Raw genomic sequence first — 17,516 nt, 5'->3', positions numbered from 1 at the left:
TGTGTCAAAATAATAAGGCAGATTATGTCCCTCTCCTCAGAGTCCAGCGGCTCTCTGGTTCCGGCACATGAAGTGGAACAACCCATTTTGTGTGAGCACAACTATCTTGGGGAAACAACAACAATCATTTTCCATTTATTTTGGGCCCAGTTACAGTTATTTTTTACACACGCACTTGCACACTCATCAACCTCTTTAACCCATGTCTCCAACAGCCCTCTGGTGTGTGTTTGCCAACATCAGTCCCAGTGTGTTCCAAAAAAAAAACAGCGTCCTTGGTCTGTGTCATAGTGTGTGTATGTGTGTGTGTGTGTGTGTGTGTGTGTGTGTGTGTGTGTGTGTGTGTGTACAAATGAGACAAAGCAGATAAATGGAGCTCAAATCAATTCCCCTCAGACAGACTTAATGCAACTCCTAATAATTGCATGCAGATAGGGAAAGTAGTGCTGTCACAGGGAGAAAAGAGACACAAAAACAAAAGCTGTTTCAATGGAGATCGCTTTTCTCAATTTGGCTTCAAAATTAATTGCTTATCAACTACGTCTGTGGGCAAGTGGGAAACAGGTCTCCTCGGCTATAGGACAATAATGACACTTAAGCCCGCCCAAAAAGCAATTTGAAAGGGAGGAAGGTAACGACTTCCTTATAAAAGAATACCCTTTGGATTAATCGTTTGATAGCAGAGCAATTCAGCCCATGCTGTCCCTAAAGGCCTTTACTATATTACATCCTTACCAAGGTAAGTGTGTAGCCCATAGCCACCTTTGTCCACTTAAACCTTTAACCTATATATTGAATTTTCCCTTAGGTCTACATCCTATCTGCATCATCTGCAACTCTCACATGATAAAAACATTGTGACCTGCATCTGTTTATATTATCATGATAATGAAAAATAGATTACTGCATGGTGTAAATTCATGCAGCTGGAATGTAATGCAATCTGAAAGACCACATTTTGAGGTCTTCTAGCCTGCTTCATGATCTCAGTATGTAAATGCAATCTAGCTGAAGCCATGGGGAAGTACATGAACATGAGGTTAGGACAACAGGTGACAGTTTAGTGACTGTCTGATACCTGAAGTCTTCGAACCTGCTGACCTACAGTGCTTTTGCCATGTCTTATCATAGTAAGAATGTTGACTGAATGCACAAAACACAATCACCTGTTGTGGATGCAAAGTTATCAGTTATCAGTCTGGTAACGTATCATATTATTGATACAGGGTGAAAATATGGCCTCTGTCACTAAAGTACCTTCACTGCAAGGCATAAAATGTTTATAGTCTGCCTACTGTATATTAAGTGTTATCTTACGCATTACTTCTCTGCCACAAATGCTAGCACTGCTATAAGAAAATCTAAAAGGTGTGGTTGAGAAACAGTATCAAGATCTTTAAATTAAAGCAACACGAAGCAACTTCTGAATTAAGAAAGAGGTCAATCAGTCTTCAAAGTTACAAAAGACATGTGCTTTAAATTGTCATTCTGGAATGTTGATTGCAGCAAGAAATGGTTACCTAATCATACCATCGGTGTTTAGATTGGTTCGTTATAAGTATGCTATATGTATTTGTTATAAGACAATCAATCTTAGTTCATCAAATATTTAGCCTGGCAAACAATAATCTGCAAATAACTTGGAAATAAAACTTTCAAGTAAATGTACTGCACACTGGAATATTCAAATTAAGTACAAATACCTTAAACTGACCACTATTAAAGGGTTTTTGTCAAACACCAATGCTAAATCTTGGCTTGCCTGTCAACTAGAGTAGCATTCACAGATGTGATATAGGGAACACCATTCATCCCGACCCTTCACTGTGTTGGATCAGAATTATAATCACATTGCACATACAGTCTGAGGACCTATTTCCTGCTTTTGACAAGCATTCGACTGTATCACAGTGTCTAATCTTGTCTACTACTACCGACAATATTGGGGAAGAAAGAGACAGAACAATAACATCAGTCATGATACAATGAATAAGAGTATAACAAAAGATGGCAGCATGAACCTTAACACACACATATTAGATGTAAAAGCAAGAGCGAGTGAAGAAGCTACACTGATCTCCCCAGGCAGCTTGTTCCACTGTAATGGTGCCATTACTGAGAGACCGAGAGAGAGAAAATTACTGCTGGGTCACTGAACTAAGATGATACAGACACACAATCCATGTCTAGGTTGTGGGTGTGATCCAACATCCCTCTGTTTATTGATGTGTCTTTGATGCTGACCATATGCATCAACAACAAAAAGGCATATTCACACAGAATGCACGTGAATATGCCTTTGCGCAAGACTAAACAGGTGCTTATAACCCTGGCAAAATGAAATCCAGCTGGACAATCGGCATGTGAATTCATAAGAATAATTAGATCTAAGCCTCTGTGTCTCTGTCTCTCGGTTTTAGAATACATAAATAAAAATGATCAGACCAGAGCTGCTGTAACTATGGCAGTGGCAGCATTGTTAACACTGTGCAAGTGTGTGTGTGTGTGTGTGTGTGTGTGTGTGTGTGTGTGTGTGTGTGTGTGTGTGTGTGTGTGTGTGTGTGTGTGTGTGTGTGTGTGTGTGTGTGTGTGTGTGTGTGTGTGTGTGTGTGTGTGTGTGTGTGTGTGTGTGTGTGTGTGTGTGTGTGTGTGTGTGTGTGTGAACGTAAGTGAGTGGTGGCTGACCCTACGGCGCAGAACAGCAATCTGTTCACTAAAAAAAAAAACTGCTCTACCGTCTGGTCTGTCAATGTGTGCGAATAATGTGTATTTGTGTACACATGATAAATGTACCTGCTCATGTGTGTCTGTTGGGTTTGTGAGTGTATACACTTGCATGCATTTATGTGGGCTTTCTAACAAATAAATATATATGTGTGTGGGGGGTGAACACGAAAACCCACCATTCTTTCCGCAGCTTTCCCTTTCTTCTCCAAAAATAGGCTGCACTCCTTTCGTTACCTAACATGAATGCCTTTTAAATCTCCTTTGGAGAGATTTGGGTGTAAACCTGTTTCCAGTTGAAGAAGCTAAGCTGTGGAACCACAAACCTAAAATAAAACTTGTGTGCCATTTGGTAAGCCTTTTATGGCATTTGGTTTGCAATATCTTTGTCTACAGAAGCATCACTGCTGGGCTTAGTCAAAGGAGCTGAGGTGAATAGACAGGGGAATGGGGACATCACTGAGAGGGAAGAACATCTATAAGGCATCTCCTAGGTCATTTTAATCAAATATGCACAAACAAGTAATCATTACAATATGAGAATCTGAAAAAGACGCATATGGTTGTCTTTGCATGCATCTGTGTGTTGTACAGTACCTGTGATGGCATGATGGGAGAAGGCCTCTACATATGTCAGGTAGTTGTGAGGACAGTGTTTCTTAAGCCACTTGCAGACATCCTGCTGAGTCCACAGCACCACAGGTTTGGACAGGCTGGACAGAGTAGGACTGGTGTGATACACAGTGAAGGCTTCACCCGGACGCAACTGAAACACAACAACAACAACAACAATATATCAACAGATGCACTGCGCTGCTGGATGTGTGTGTTTGTTGCAGGTACAGTATTAGCAAGACAGAGAAGGTTTCTCATTTCTCTAATTCCCCTCCTCGACTCCTATCCTCGACTCCTATCCTCGTGTCTTAGTCCCGCCCACAGGAGATGCGAGCGGAGGAGTCGAGGAGGGGAACCGAGGAGAGAGGAGGGGAAGCAGCAGGTGGTTAGAGAAATGAGAAATCCTCTCCTCTGAGCGGTCATTTTAAAGAGACGTCCGTTAATGATGACAGGAGGCACAGCAGCCCTCTGTCTGATGAACAGATGTGTTCATGACGACTTATATATTTACTTTTAATTCATTCACAGTGCAGTATAATGAGACAATAACAGGCTACAGATGCGGACATATACACACACATATATTTATATAAATATATACAATAAAAAAATCAAACAAGTATGAGAGCACTCTCATAATAACACAATCAGAGACTAGATATTAGAGAAATTAGAAACCTTCAGAGTCAGCGAGTATATGTATATATTTATGTTTTCATTTCCTGAGGTGCAATATGACGCAGGTTTGATTGCTCTTTATTGCTTTTCCAAATAATCACCTTGTAATCGCTCTAGCTTACTTACTACTTACATTTGCAACATGCTGGATCTTCTCATTAATGTGAAATTAGCAACAAAATCCCTTCAGGTAGTACATTCGCCATAGAAAATGCTGTGAGTGCAAATAAAGTAGTGCAATGAAAAGCAGCTTATTTGGGGTTTACAGTAAGGTGAAGTCTGCAGAGTTATCTTTCAAGTTTAGATTTTAAAACATTTTCAAAAGCTTTAGTCTACTCTTCACATTTGTAAATTAACATAATGAGCCCAAATGTAACCCAAATTAGCAGTGAACATAAGGTGTAAAGGTTTGTAGGCAGGGAAGGGCAAACAGATGCCATTCATTTGATTAAAAGGAGCACTGCACTCAGTCTTTGCCTTTCAACCCTAATTTAGAGAGACAAATGTAGAGCTGCTATCCTCTGCTATATGTCCTCACGCAGCAGATAGAAGCTATATGTTCTCGCGCATGACAATATTCACAATCTGTACAATGTGGCACTTCACCCCTCTATCAACCACATATCTTGATACACTAATTACATGTAATATATTATTTCCACCAACATTGGCTGTGCAGTATCGTGGATGCTGTGGTTTCTTTACAAAGGTAATTCTTCCTGAAAGTGGTACCTGCATTATGCAGAGACTAACGCTGCATTAGTGGGATTCTGTCATATTTATCTTTCAACAACAGTATGTGTCTTCATTCCTCTCATACTCCATTTCTCTCTCCTAAAATATTTCAGCACTTTTCTTTGTCTGTCACGACTCACGGCTCTGTGCGGGGAATTAATAGGGACATTAATAAAGTCACATCGAGTTCATATGGGCAGGAAAGACAACCATTAGCTGTCCCCTCAGCTCTCTCACTTGTGTGACTTTGTCTCATATCTAATCCATTCATTCATGCTCTGACTGTGCCAACTCCACAACAAAGGCTTTGGCTGATTTTCAACAGAAAAACACAGAACTGCTGCCAAACGTTCCACTTCATAACTGACTGCATTTAATGGGATTATGTATGCTGAAATGTTATACACACAAATGCAACTTGCACACACTCTTGTTGCTTAATATCCAATGTTGTCCTCGTCGCTTTTTTGTTAATGACACTAAGAGCTCCCAGAGTACCTTCACAATTAGTGAAAGACACAGGTTCCTATCTATTTACATCTTTGCCTGCAGTTGTAATCTCCGCCTGTCAATTTAAGCACCAATCAGCTGCCCTATCAAGTTCTGGTTGGTCCACCAGCTAAGTGTGTTCATGCTTTGTAGGCCATAATTGAAAACAACTCCATCTTTCCGCTTCAGTGTGTTCGCTCGTTTCCATATTACACACATACTTCTAACCCAAGTAAAGCCATTTTAATAACCCAGATTGACTGCCCCAGCCCCATTATTAATTGAGAATGAGTTAGGAAGGTTGGGTAAAGGCTCTCTCTTTTGGAAGACTGCATGTGGACAAGAGGGGTGTCCTCATTTTTGAATGGTCATCTTTAATCTTTTTCTGCATTGTTTCTATTGGCAATCTAGAACTCAGTTTAGTATACGGAGATGCTTCCCAAAAGATGATCCAAACCATCTGTAATGACTTATCCTCAATAGTGACTAAGCTACATGACATTGCATAAACACATAAGAGATCAAATAAAGGGCTTAAGATACACTGAGATACAGATCATCGCGTAAATGTTGTGATGAGGTCAATTATGTAATATCTATGATATTTGCTGACATTTATACATTTATAAAACTGTACACTAAATGTTATACACAAATACATCTAAGCAAAGGGAAGGTGGCAGACACAGGGGGGAAAACAGTCAGACAAAGAAAGAGAAAAATATAGAGCAGACAGTGCGCAGAGGCAAACTCTTTGACTGAGTAATGGCCTTCATCATCAAGAAGCCAGACAGGAGGAAAATGGAATGATAGCTCCCCATCATCCCTCCTTCGTTCCTCTTCCTCCCTCACTTTCTCTCCCTTGTTCTCTGGCCATCCATCAGACCGTATCTCCTCTGGCCAGTTCTGTGTTTGCCTGTTCACCCTTTACTACCTCCCCCACTCCTCCTGAGACCTACTTCTACGTCCAGCGGGAGGAGCTTCCTCATTCATTACGTTCAGGAGAGAGATGGAGGGGCTGAATAGGCAAAGTGGAGGCTGTATATGCGGCGGAAGTCTAATGAGAGGTGGAGGACAGAGAAGAAGGAGAGACAGAGGGGGAAGGTAATAGGTATGTTGCTGTAAGCACCAACATGGCCGGGACAGTTAGCCAAAGTCATGTGTTTTAGCAGTTCAGTTCTTAATTGATTTAACATGGACATATTGTGTGGTATACCAAATATCTTGTATATTGGATTCTGTTGCAAAATAATTCTGTTTCCAAATATAGCTCTTTGGTAAATCTGCGTATTCACTTTCTTGCTGAGTAAGATAAGATTAATAACAGGATGTTTGTGAAATAAATATATAGCTACAGCTGGTGAGCTTACAGTAGAGATGGCAATACAATCAATGGCCTAAAAATGTAACTATGAAACTGTTCAGTGCATGTAGATTCATCATATTGTTGCTAAGTTACTAATGTAGATGGTCCGTTAAAAAAAGGGAAAAATTGGTTCTACCATGTGGCCACAACCATGCTAACTGTTTCATGCTCTTTATGCTAAGCTAAATGCTAAATGTCCGATAGCTGTACCTTCATGTCCAGATTAGACTGTTTTCAGTCTTCTCAAATAACTCTATTATTGACCAACATTGACCTATTTATTTCATTTATACTATGACTTTATTTGTGTGGAAATAGATGCAATAAATACATTCATTGTAATAAATGATAATGAACTAATTTGCACATTTTTCGTATCTTTGTATCATGAGTTCTATCTCTTTGCTCTTCACTGTGTTTCTGCTCGCTAGATACTTTCCCCCCTTACTAGTCCACACACTCTAACTTTCTTCTCTGCACTTCTCTATTGATCATTGTGTTTGTATCCTCTGAAAGCGTATTTGTCCTTTTCGGCTTACTTTGTTCTATCATGTCTCTTATCCCGCCTCTACTTGCTCCTCGTAAATGTTATCCCCGGCCGGCCTGACATCCTCCCTCCTCCCATTCGCCTCACCTTCCTCTCTCTTGTTTCCTCCCTTCCATCTTCTTTGTGCCTTGACCTCTAGTGCTTCTGGGCATGGAGCTACTTTTTGTCCATTAAGGTGCATACTGTAAGTTTTTTTTTTCTGTGATTACAACTGCATGCCTCTCAGTGTAACTGAATCACGATAAGCTAAACGTCAGCAGAGCGCGGTGAATCCTAAAAAATGCACTCTTTGTGAACGACAAAGCCTCTGTCTCTGCACATCTACTTCCTGCCTGAGATTGATCAATGATGCTACGCCAATTAGCAGAGTGTGTGTGTGTGTGTGTGTGTGTGTGTGTGTCTGTGTGTGTGACTGTGTAAATCAATCTGTGATTTATATTTATAATCTGCACACCATGCACTCTAGCTCACACCTGCCTTTTCCTTTCGGCTCTGCATCTTCTCCTGCTGTCACTTTATTTCTCCACAGGTTACTAAACACTTCTCTTCTATCTTCTCTGTAAGCCCGGATGTCTAACAGCTCTCTCTTTCTCTCTCTCCATTTACAGTGCCGATCTATCTCCTCTTCTCCTGTCGTTACAGAATCAGATCTTCAATCCGTCTCTTCTATTCCAAAGACCCTGACGGATACTGACAGATGATTCTTCATATCTCCTTCTCACCTCTTCACATTTTCTCATTCCATGTTTTCTTTCCTCTCGGTATCACTGAATCAACCCCCCTCCCCTTTCTTCCTGGCTGTTACTGTTACATCATTTAGCACCCCTGTGTGTCCCACTGCTCAGTTTACTCTTTATGCATATGTGTTTAAGTATGTCACTGTGATTTTTATAACGTTTATGTGTTAGTTTCCATGAGTGTGCTCTTGTGCGAGAGAGTGTGGGCAAGTGTGTTAACTGTCAGTCTCTGTTAGCTGCCGCATGGCTTTGCCTGTGGTTGTCCTCGAGACATGCCGTTTGTAAATGTTTTGCACTCATGCAAATGTGAGCAAACTCTCAGTAGGAGGACAAAAGGCCAGAAGAGATTTTTTACAAAACCCTCTATTTAGCATGAGTCAAACATGTGTCTCGGACAGAGCAACACTTTACATCACCCAGCAGCTCACTTATTTGTTTTTTTCTGTGTCTCGGTCTTTGAAACCTCAGTTCTCTGTTGCATCATCAAGACAACAAAGATGATGCTTGCATGAAGTGCCAGCACTTAGGTTGACAACAAGTGAGGTGATAGGATTCATTTCGGGGTTGTCTGATCTGCCACCTTTCGGTTTAGTCAAGATTAGGGAAATACAATGACTTGCCAAAAGTGGTAAAATAATTAACAAACAGTCGGTCGAACCATCAATCTCAGCCACAGAAAATATTAAAAAAATGCAGCAAAATGTAGCCTAAAATATACAATGTAATATATATATATATATAATATGGAGTAGCAGTGGGCAGCTTATTACCGTACAAGATTTGGGCACACAATATACACTAAGAATATTAATGCCTGTCGGTGAATATGATAAATGTAATATTCAGAGTGGTACAGAGCAACATGCAGACCCCGAGTTGATGGCAGCACTGCACATAGTGGAGTTTGGCAGTATTTTAATGTAGTCGTACATAAGCAGAGATGCAGGACAATCATAACAACAGTGACTAATGGTCGGTTCAATATATGTTACGAGTGGTCAAAGTTTTGGCATTGTGTGTTATATGTGTGTGTTTTCTCTCTGGTATAATTCACTGTTTGTGTTGGTATCTGCTGGAAAGTTCAGCCACTGTAATTAGGAGGGGAAAAATAATCACAGAGAGGTCTGTTATATTTGCAAACCCAGCATGGCAATTTAGTGAATAAGGGCCTCACTTTCTCTAAGCTTGGTTCTGATAGAAGGCACAGTGGCTGCTGTTACTTCCTAATTTGTGTCTCTGTTATATCACCTATTCCCCAGTCTCATCTAAAGGTTCACCCACAAGCTGTGTGTCAGAAAGCAAAATGAGACACCCGCAGACCCCTCCCTCCCCCCATCTGGCTAGTCGCACAACAGCCAATTCAAGGATGATGCAGACGGTGCCACAATGCAATGAGTCATTATTTGGAAAAAACCTATTACTGGATAGGTCTGCATACAGGTCCACATACACTAATGTAAGAATACAAATGAGTGTATAACCTCAATTTTAAGACCTGCTGCTGGTATGATCAATGTAATTTCATCTGTCTACAGCCCCAATTAACTTCTAACCTTAATGTGCAGAATCAGCCATGTTTCCAGAAACTCACTTTCATCCCTAGAGAATTCCTGAAAAGGACCTCAGCATAGGGAGCAAATCAAATTATCCCACTTTGTACGTACTGTAGGTAGCTAGACAACTGAAAAACGCTGAATGACAACACTTATATGTAAATATATGTTATATATTGTTGCATGTACTTTGGGTAAGCGTGACTCTGCCTATTTTGTCAGCATTGCAAAAAAACTGATTTGTGTCTGTGTTTGTGTGTGTGTGTGTGTGTGTGTGTGTCTGTGTGTGTGTGTGTGTGTGTGTGTGTGTGTGTGTGTGTGTGTGTGTGTGTGTGTGTGTGTGTGTGTGTGTATGTGTTTGTGTGGCTGTGTGCACAGGAGTTTGCATAGGAGTGCATACTGTGTTATATTAGCTTTTCTTAAATGATAAGGAAGATTCCCCAGGTCCCATGCAGAAGCTGAGTTGTGTTTCACTTAACTGGCTCCCTCATTACAGCTGATGTGTGCACAACCAGTGTAATGGAGAATAATCTAATCATCACTCCTTAGAGAAATGGACCCACAGATGCCAATCCACACAACCCACGTATACACACATAAAGACCCTAAAACCCTTCTCGCATGGGACTAGTATTACCAGTGGACCTCATGAGATATACACCCCAAGCTTGTTTTTTGACAAAGATGGTTTAAGATAGAGGTACAAAGGGACACTGGTTTTTGTTGTGAATGCAAGAGACACACAGACACATCAGAGAGGGCTGGACTGCTGTACCAGTAGTTGAATAATGCATGAAGAGGCTTGTTGCCACAAGGAAATGATAAGCCTTACTTCTCATGGTATGGAGGAGGTTTAATTATCCAGTCTCTGTGTAATCACATGGAAACAGCTTCCCACTCGTCTTGTATTAAGCCTTTTATAGCTGTTATAGCTGAGGGGGCAGTCTTTTATGGATTATTGAACAATCTCGAGGTGCATATGTACACTTTACAGCAAACGTTCCATGGTGGAGAGACTAGACAAATGACTTCCACTGGGCTATCTGCTCTCTTTCATATAAAGAGTAGTAGCCAGGATGAAGGCTGTTGTGTCATATGGTGTTTTAGGTCAAACACAGACGGGATGCCTTAAAATAGATTTTCTTCCCTCTTTGTTTTGCCTCTCTCTGGTGCAGCACAGATGGGCTTCCATTTTGCACAAGAGCTATGTGAGGAAGTAAATGATGCTCTGGCTGCTGTGCTTACATTATACTGCTGAGATATTGAGCCACCAAGCAAGCTTTCCCCACCAGCCATTCAGCACCGAAATGACTTTCATACCCGGTGTTTATGCCAGTCAGTTCTGTTGAAGCTGTTGCTGAGCTTCGGGGGGGAAAAACATGCATCTGTGGAATAAATGAGATTTTTAGACACATGGGACAGTATTAAGTCCATTTGTATGCAGCATGTGTTTCCTTGTACAAGCACAGTTACATCACAAGCAGTGAGTTAACAGTTATCTTAGCACTTGTTACAAAACCAGCTTCTCTCTGGCGGTATCCACTACAGGCTCGGCCAACATCATGTTCAAGATAAAACAATTAGACTTCCTGGTACCACTGAGATTTCACAGCTAAAGATGCACCCCTGCCGCTGATGCACTAATGCTCTCTTTTCTCTCTGATGCTCAGAGATTATCTGCCACTGAGCACATATGGCTTTTACCCACCCTAGTCAGGGCAGCTTCATAACACCACTCTGTCTCTCATATAGTTGGAGCCACTGCTTTTAAGATTACAGTGGAAAGCTTTTATGGGCTACCAGTTAATTCACACAGGAGCATATTAAATTACTGCAAACCGCACCTCAAGGGAAATAATATGTTCTTAACTAAGCTACTAAAGAATGTTCAAACTATATTTCATTATATATTTTATCTAGCACAGGGATGTAATTCAATACAAAGTCATGCAAGTGAATTATTTTACCAATTATAACTTCTCGACGAGAACAACTTCAAATAATGAGCTAGAGACGATCACAAATGCAGAAATAAAACAATCAAAATAATTTTATTTTGACGGAAATAACCTTTTATTGTTCATCTGTGATCAGACTGTTTGATTCCCGGAGCGAGAGAACCAATAAGGTTTCCTTTAACGGCTTTAAAAAATGTATCACAAGTAAAAATAACAAACAAAATGAAATGATTAAAGGTTGTTCAAAAACTAAAATATCAATTCTACAGGTAAATTATGATTTAAATGGCAACAATAAGCCTCTAAAAACACTAGCGGTATGTGAAATTGGCAGAACTGATTCCAAGCAACTGCAAACTGGGATTAAAGTGAAAACTTAGATCTTCAACTTTAGATTCTAAAATGTGGCATGTGTTCTTTCCCCATGCTGCTGTTATTGCCCTGACATTTATTCCTTTTGAACAAACCCAAATCATTGACAGATTATCCCCAAGCACAGCAGATTGCTTTACTAGTGAAACTAAGTATGGCTCCGGCCTCAGAGGCTTTTATTTTTCTTTCTATTTGTTGGGGTCGAACCTGCTTAAATCTGAGCTGTCCCTCGATGCCTGAACAAATGTTCTTGCAAACTGTTTTTGTAAGCAAAACATGCACTTAAAGTCTCCCCGGCACTGCCTTTGAATGTGTTTGTGTGGATGTCTGTATACCTGGATGCCCTCTGTGCCGGGCTGCTGCAGGAGCTTGACGGTGCGTGTGTGCGCTGTCCTCTGGCCGCGGCCGTCGTGCCAGGTCAGGTTGCTGCCTCCGGGGCGGCGCGGCAGCTGGTAGCTCAGCTCCTCCGCAGACAGCGTGTGCTCCAGGGAGGCGCGGCAAAAGCTGAAGCTGGACGCCGCTGAGAGGAGGAAGAGAAAGGGAAGAAAACGTCAGAGAAGAACAAACACACTAAGCACTCACTTTGTATTGTGTTAGTTTAATGTCTTTTGTCTATGAACTGAGAGACTTGAACACCTAAAAAAACGAACAAAATAAATAATTGATAATCCTCTAAGAGCTTAACAGTTTGCATTCACTCCAGATGACATGCTCTGTGTACTGACTGTCACATTGCTACGAACAGATGGCTGTTTTGGTGATGGTGGTGGGCAGCAGTGCGACTCCACTGTGATCTCCAATTATGCTAAGTGCATATTAACAGAAACAGCGCATGATTTTTTTTGAATTGTGTCTCTCTTGCTAGATTAATCTTTGCTTATTTAAAGCCTTCATCATAAATATTTGTGCATCCCTCCCTCTCTCTGTCTGTCTACCCTTTCCTCCCAGGAGTGAGCGTTAAGCTGTGAGACAGCTAAGCAGACAAGTTGTCACGACAGGTTCAGAGGACAGATCTCCGAGAGCTACAGGGCATCTTCTGCGGTTCACAAGTTGAACAGGCTACAGTGGTGCGTCGTCTGTGGCTGTGGGTCTATTTTCCATGGGACAAACACATCCATTGCTCCCCTTACCTTAGACACAAATGTATTAGTCATGTGCATGATGAAAGAGTATTTGACTGCACATAATCCAGACACAACAGAGAGATGACAGTGGGAACAGAAAAAGGTCAAGAGAATGCATGACAGAGGGTAAAACTGAGATATGCTGCTGCTTATTGTCAACTTTTGACAGTCACTTGATTTTTAAAAGGCCATGTTAACAAGAAATCCATTCCTGAGGGGTTAAGAGAAACACACAGCTAGATTTGAGCAAGAGAGGTAATTTGTCAAGTCAAACAAAAATTATCCTAGAATAAATACATTCAAGTTGTAACATCATTAATCATTAATATACTTTGAATATGCAACTGTTTGTTCACATATACGCTTACCATTACAAACAATATAAAATGTAAAGCAGCTTAAGTGTGCATGTCAAGCACAACTGGATCTCTCCCTAAAATCCCCTGATTCATGTGTGCGTGTAAAGGCAGTCATTGAGCTGGACACAGAATTACTGATGAAAGGGCTAAAGGCTAAACAAGGAATAATGGACATTGCATTCATTAATTTTACATTTGAAAAAAGCTTAACAACCGAACAATGTCAGAGCATTCTTTTAGAAAAGCCTCATTTCGTGTACTGAATGACTTCCTAATTTATTTTCCACCCTTATCCTGGGGACCAGATTTAAAAAAAAGAGAATGGATTTATTTCAATGCTGTACTGTATGTTAGGTTATATAAGCTCTTTCATGTTTCTCTCTACATGGGATCTTTGGCCCAATGGTTTTGCCCTATCTTCCATACCCGATGTAAAGATATAAACAAGATATCTTCTGTCAACATTAAAGCAAACCTGCCATTCTTTTTCACTAACAAGGGAAAAAACAAGCTTTCCAGGACAATTCCCACTTCAGAATTACACAACAGAGCACTGAGAGCTGCTGTATGACAGCTGATGCTTGTGGGAAACTCTGGGTTGCGGCTGGGAGTAGTGTGGGTTGTGAAGGGATGGGGCGGGCACTTTTTCTCAACCCAAAAGTCTTTTCATGTGAGCAGTGGTGAATACGAAAGAGTTCACATATGATGGAGGAATGAAAAAGAGTGTGAAGATGAAAACAAGAAAGGCCTGTCAGGAACCACTGATGTGTAACCTTCTCTTCCTTCTCATACCGCTTCCTTTCTCTGCGCTCCCCCTTTCCCCATTTCTATATGCTGCTACTTTTATATCTTCTTATGCAGCAGTATCTTACTTGTTCCCCTTTCTTTCTCTCTCTCTCTCTCTTTCTCTTTCTGGTTGTCAGGTCTTTGGGGTCGTCGGGACAAACCAACTCCAGCCCTGATGTAATTACTGCCAGTCAGACTGAAGGGGAGGAGACAGGAGGAAGGGACGTGGGAAGCTAAGCGCCTTGCAACCTTAAAGACCTGCCAATCTCTCAGAAGGAGACAAGAGCGAGCGCAAAAGCATGAGCAAGCCAGACAAGAAAGAGCGAGCGGTTCTGTAAATTAGCATTGGATCCATGCAAACTGACAGTAAACTGATCAAACTGTGGAAAGGTAAAAGAGCTTAGAGGGGAGACGCGTTTATAGACCGCGAAACAACTGCATTTCACAAGCTGTTAAAGAGAGCTTTCCAATTATTAGGCGGAGACTGACCTACACATTCTAGACATCACTTTGTAGATGAGGAAATGCAACATCATGACTTCAGAGTTCCATTGAAATCTCAATATGTGCCACATCGAAAGCTCTTGCCAACCCCGGCAGTCATTAAATGAAGACAGAGCGCTCGTTCGGCAAGCTTCAATGGACTCGGTCGACTTAACCTCCTGTCACAGGACACGGCTGAAAATAAAATCACCCAAAAGTGATTAAATATCCATACCTTCCAATTCAAGTCCGCTTTGGAAGGCATTACTACGTATGCCTCTGACGGTTGTCTTTTTTTACGGTTGCAAAGCTTTAGAAAAAGCCATTTATTCTAAAAGAGGCTCAATGATAGGATTTAGCTGTGGATCTAAATGTGATAAAGATCAGTGTCAAATGCAGTGTTTTTGCATTACCATCCTAACTATTCAGCAGGAAGGGTTATCAGTCTTTCCTCGTCTGTCTCAACATACTTTTGATAAGCCCGGACAAACGTCAAATCTCCTCTCTCCTATTTGTCACTAACTGGTGTAATATTATCTCTAGATGCCCTTGCCGGTGACTTCTATCACCTCTAATCAGGAAGTGCAAACTAGGGAGGATGAAGGCTGGATGGAGGGAAGCAGGGTGAAAAGCAGAAAAGGATATGCATTTGTTGACTGAGTCAGTAAATAAAGTAAATAAATAAGGAAGATTTGATGATGTGCAATTTATGATGCTCACATATCTGTAACTTCAGCCTCACATGGAGGGAGAGAGAGAGAACTGTTGGTGGTAGAGGTGCCAAAGCCAAGGGCAAAGTGTCAGACAGGTGTTTGTGTGAGTGTCAGTGTGGGCAGAGGGTAGGTAGGTCAACACGACTCAGCCCAGTGAAGTGTAACCTCATATCACCTCCTCTCAACTGAGCAGCATATCTGCCCTGCAGAGAGGCTGCTAAATCTCAGAGGTATACCCTTTTGTAAAGGTAATTAAGCCGTTAAGTACGGCACCCTGGAAGGTCGTTCCAAGCCAAATCCCACAGTAGATTAACATGGCATCACTGGACATTACTCATTTGACTCCAAAAGAGAGCATCTAAATTAGTCTGCGTGGACATTTTTTTGCTGAGTGGGCTTTTTGTAGAAGTTTGATTTGTGCATAACCTTGGCATTAACTTCTGAAATCCTCTCGCATGGAGGCAAGTGTTCAGGCTTATCCACCCTATTGCAGGCATCACAGAGAAGTTAACATGGTGTATTTTAGAAGCATGATATTAGCATGAACTGCCAAGCACCTCTTATTCAACCCTAAGATAGCATTTCTATTTGCAGACCAAGTTTTATATGAAAGAGGGGAGAAAAAAATCCCAGTCTTCTTCATTCCTGGTAATCTGCAAGAGGGTGAAACTTCATTATGAAGTGATTTCATGCCTGTGAAACACATTAAACCTGAAGTCCCAAATATAGCATCAAACAGACCGATACTGCCAACTCCACTACGTCTCGTACATCTACAAATGATCCAGATTTGTTGGGCCTATAGTAAGTTGGGTGGTAAAGCGAGGGGCTATTTACAACTCTTCCACTCCAACCGACCCGGTCTTAACCTCAGGAATGAGCCATGAAATTACTCCATTTTGAAACGGCAGGAGGTGATAAAAAGAATTCTGGTTGCAGCTTTAAAAATAAACTAAAAACCCTGCACCCCAGGGATTTTTCCCATGATGCTTTGCAGTCTATTACCCACTATGACATGAGAAACTGTCGCACAGGCTAGGGCTGACGTTTCTCTCACAAACCATCAGTGTCACAGGAACACGCAGATAGGGAAATGGGAATAAACAATGGACACCCACGATGCAGGCTCAAGATAACCACACACCGACTCTTATCAGTACACAAATGAGGAAAACGGCAGTTAGATCTGTGTTTTTGATTGTAGATGCAGATGCCGGCATGTTCATACATACGTGAATGTGACTCTGATGTGAATATTTCGCATACACATCTGTATAATCCCTGTCTGCTTTTCTTCTGGCTGGTGCATCTGAATACAGCTGCAGAGTCTGCATATGCAGCCATGTGGATGGAGGCAGTGTTTTAGATTTAAACAGTGGGGCACTTATGGCTCACAATGCACAGTGTAATCCGAACACAGGTGCAGCTAACATTTCTGTTATGATTTGCCTAGTCCATTTGCCCCCCAAAGGCACAGAGAACAACAAAGGCTGCTGAGAGAAATGGCCAACATTAGCTTCCTATTTTTAGGCAGTACTGTAGAGAAAAAACAAACAAAGTGAAGGGTCCAGCGTTAAGGACAGCCTGACTTATTTTCTCTAACTCCACCGCACTCCACCAAGACAGACAGAACTATTGATTAACCATCACTGTGTCAGAGAACATACAATTACATATCACTTTAGATAAAACACAAACGCAGGAAGACACACACACAAAGACAGTCCACCTTACTCCTTCACCCGAGGACACTGGCTGTCATATCCACTCCTGCTCAGCGGAACTCACTAAATGTTTTGCACTAGAGGAGGAAAATAACTTGTGACACAGCAGAGGAGATGAAATACAGGGGTCTAACATGGTTGTGCCCTCTTAAGAGGATAAAGGACTGAAGGCCAGGGTAAATAAGAACCAAAAAGATGGGAAAATGGGCAAGAAGACACGTCACAGGGGAGTGATTAGATTAAATTAAGCTTCAGAACAGAACATTAATATTAATTGTTATAGGAAATGAAGGAGGACAAAGAGGGAAATTATGAGCAGATGAGATCATGAGATTGTTTTATCCCCTTCACAGCCAAGCTCTCATATGATGACACGGGAGGATAGATTAGATCTCAAAGACAATCGATAACTCAGAGCGGATGTCAAAGGAGAAAGGAGGACGAGGTTGAGTAACAGGATGTGAGGTGAGATCAGGCTGGATCAGCCTTTAATGCGCACTAGTATCCCAGTTATCTGGGGTTCTGCGTGGAGTATCCCGGGTATGTGAGGATA

The 17,516-nt window shown here is 41.4% G+C and overlaps 1 protein-coding gene across 1 annotated transcript in view; it reads right to left on the bottom strand.

Annotated features, from left to right (window-relative positions):
• Positions 1–17,516, bottom strand: part of samd10b (sterile alpha motif domain containing 10b) — a 58,295-nt gene that overhangs the window by 25,093 nt on the left and 15,686 nt on the right. The window contains exons 2-3 of the mRNA XM_034126396.1: positions 12,110–12,294; positions 3,322–3,490 (exon numbers count right to left, since the gene is read on the bottom strand). Of these exons, the coding sequence (XP_033982287.1) occupies positions 3,322–3,490; positions 12,110–12,294 (354 nt within the window). The remainder of the gene's footprint in view (positions 1–3,321; positions 3,491–12,109; positions 12,295–17,516) is intronic.

The sequence above is a fragment of the Trematomus bernacchii genome, unplaced genomic scaffold (genome assembly GCF_902827165.1).
Source record: "Trematomus bernacchii unplaced genomic scaffold, fTreBer1.1, whole genome shotgun sequence".
Classification (NCBI taxonomy): Eukaryota; Metazoa; Chordata; class Actinopteri; order Perciformes; family Nototheniidae; genus Trematomus; species Trematomus bernacchii.
This window is presented reverse-complemented; position numbering and strand designations above follow the sequence as displayed.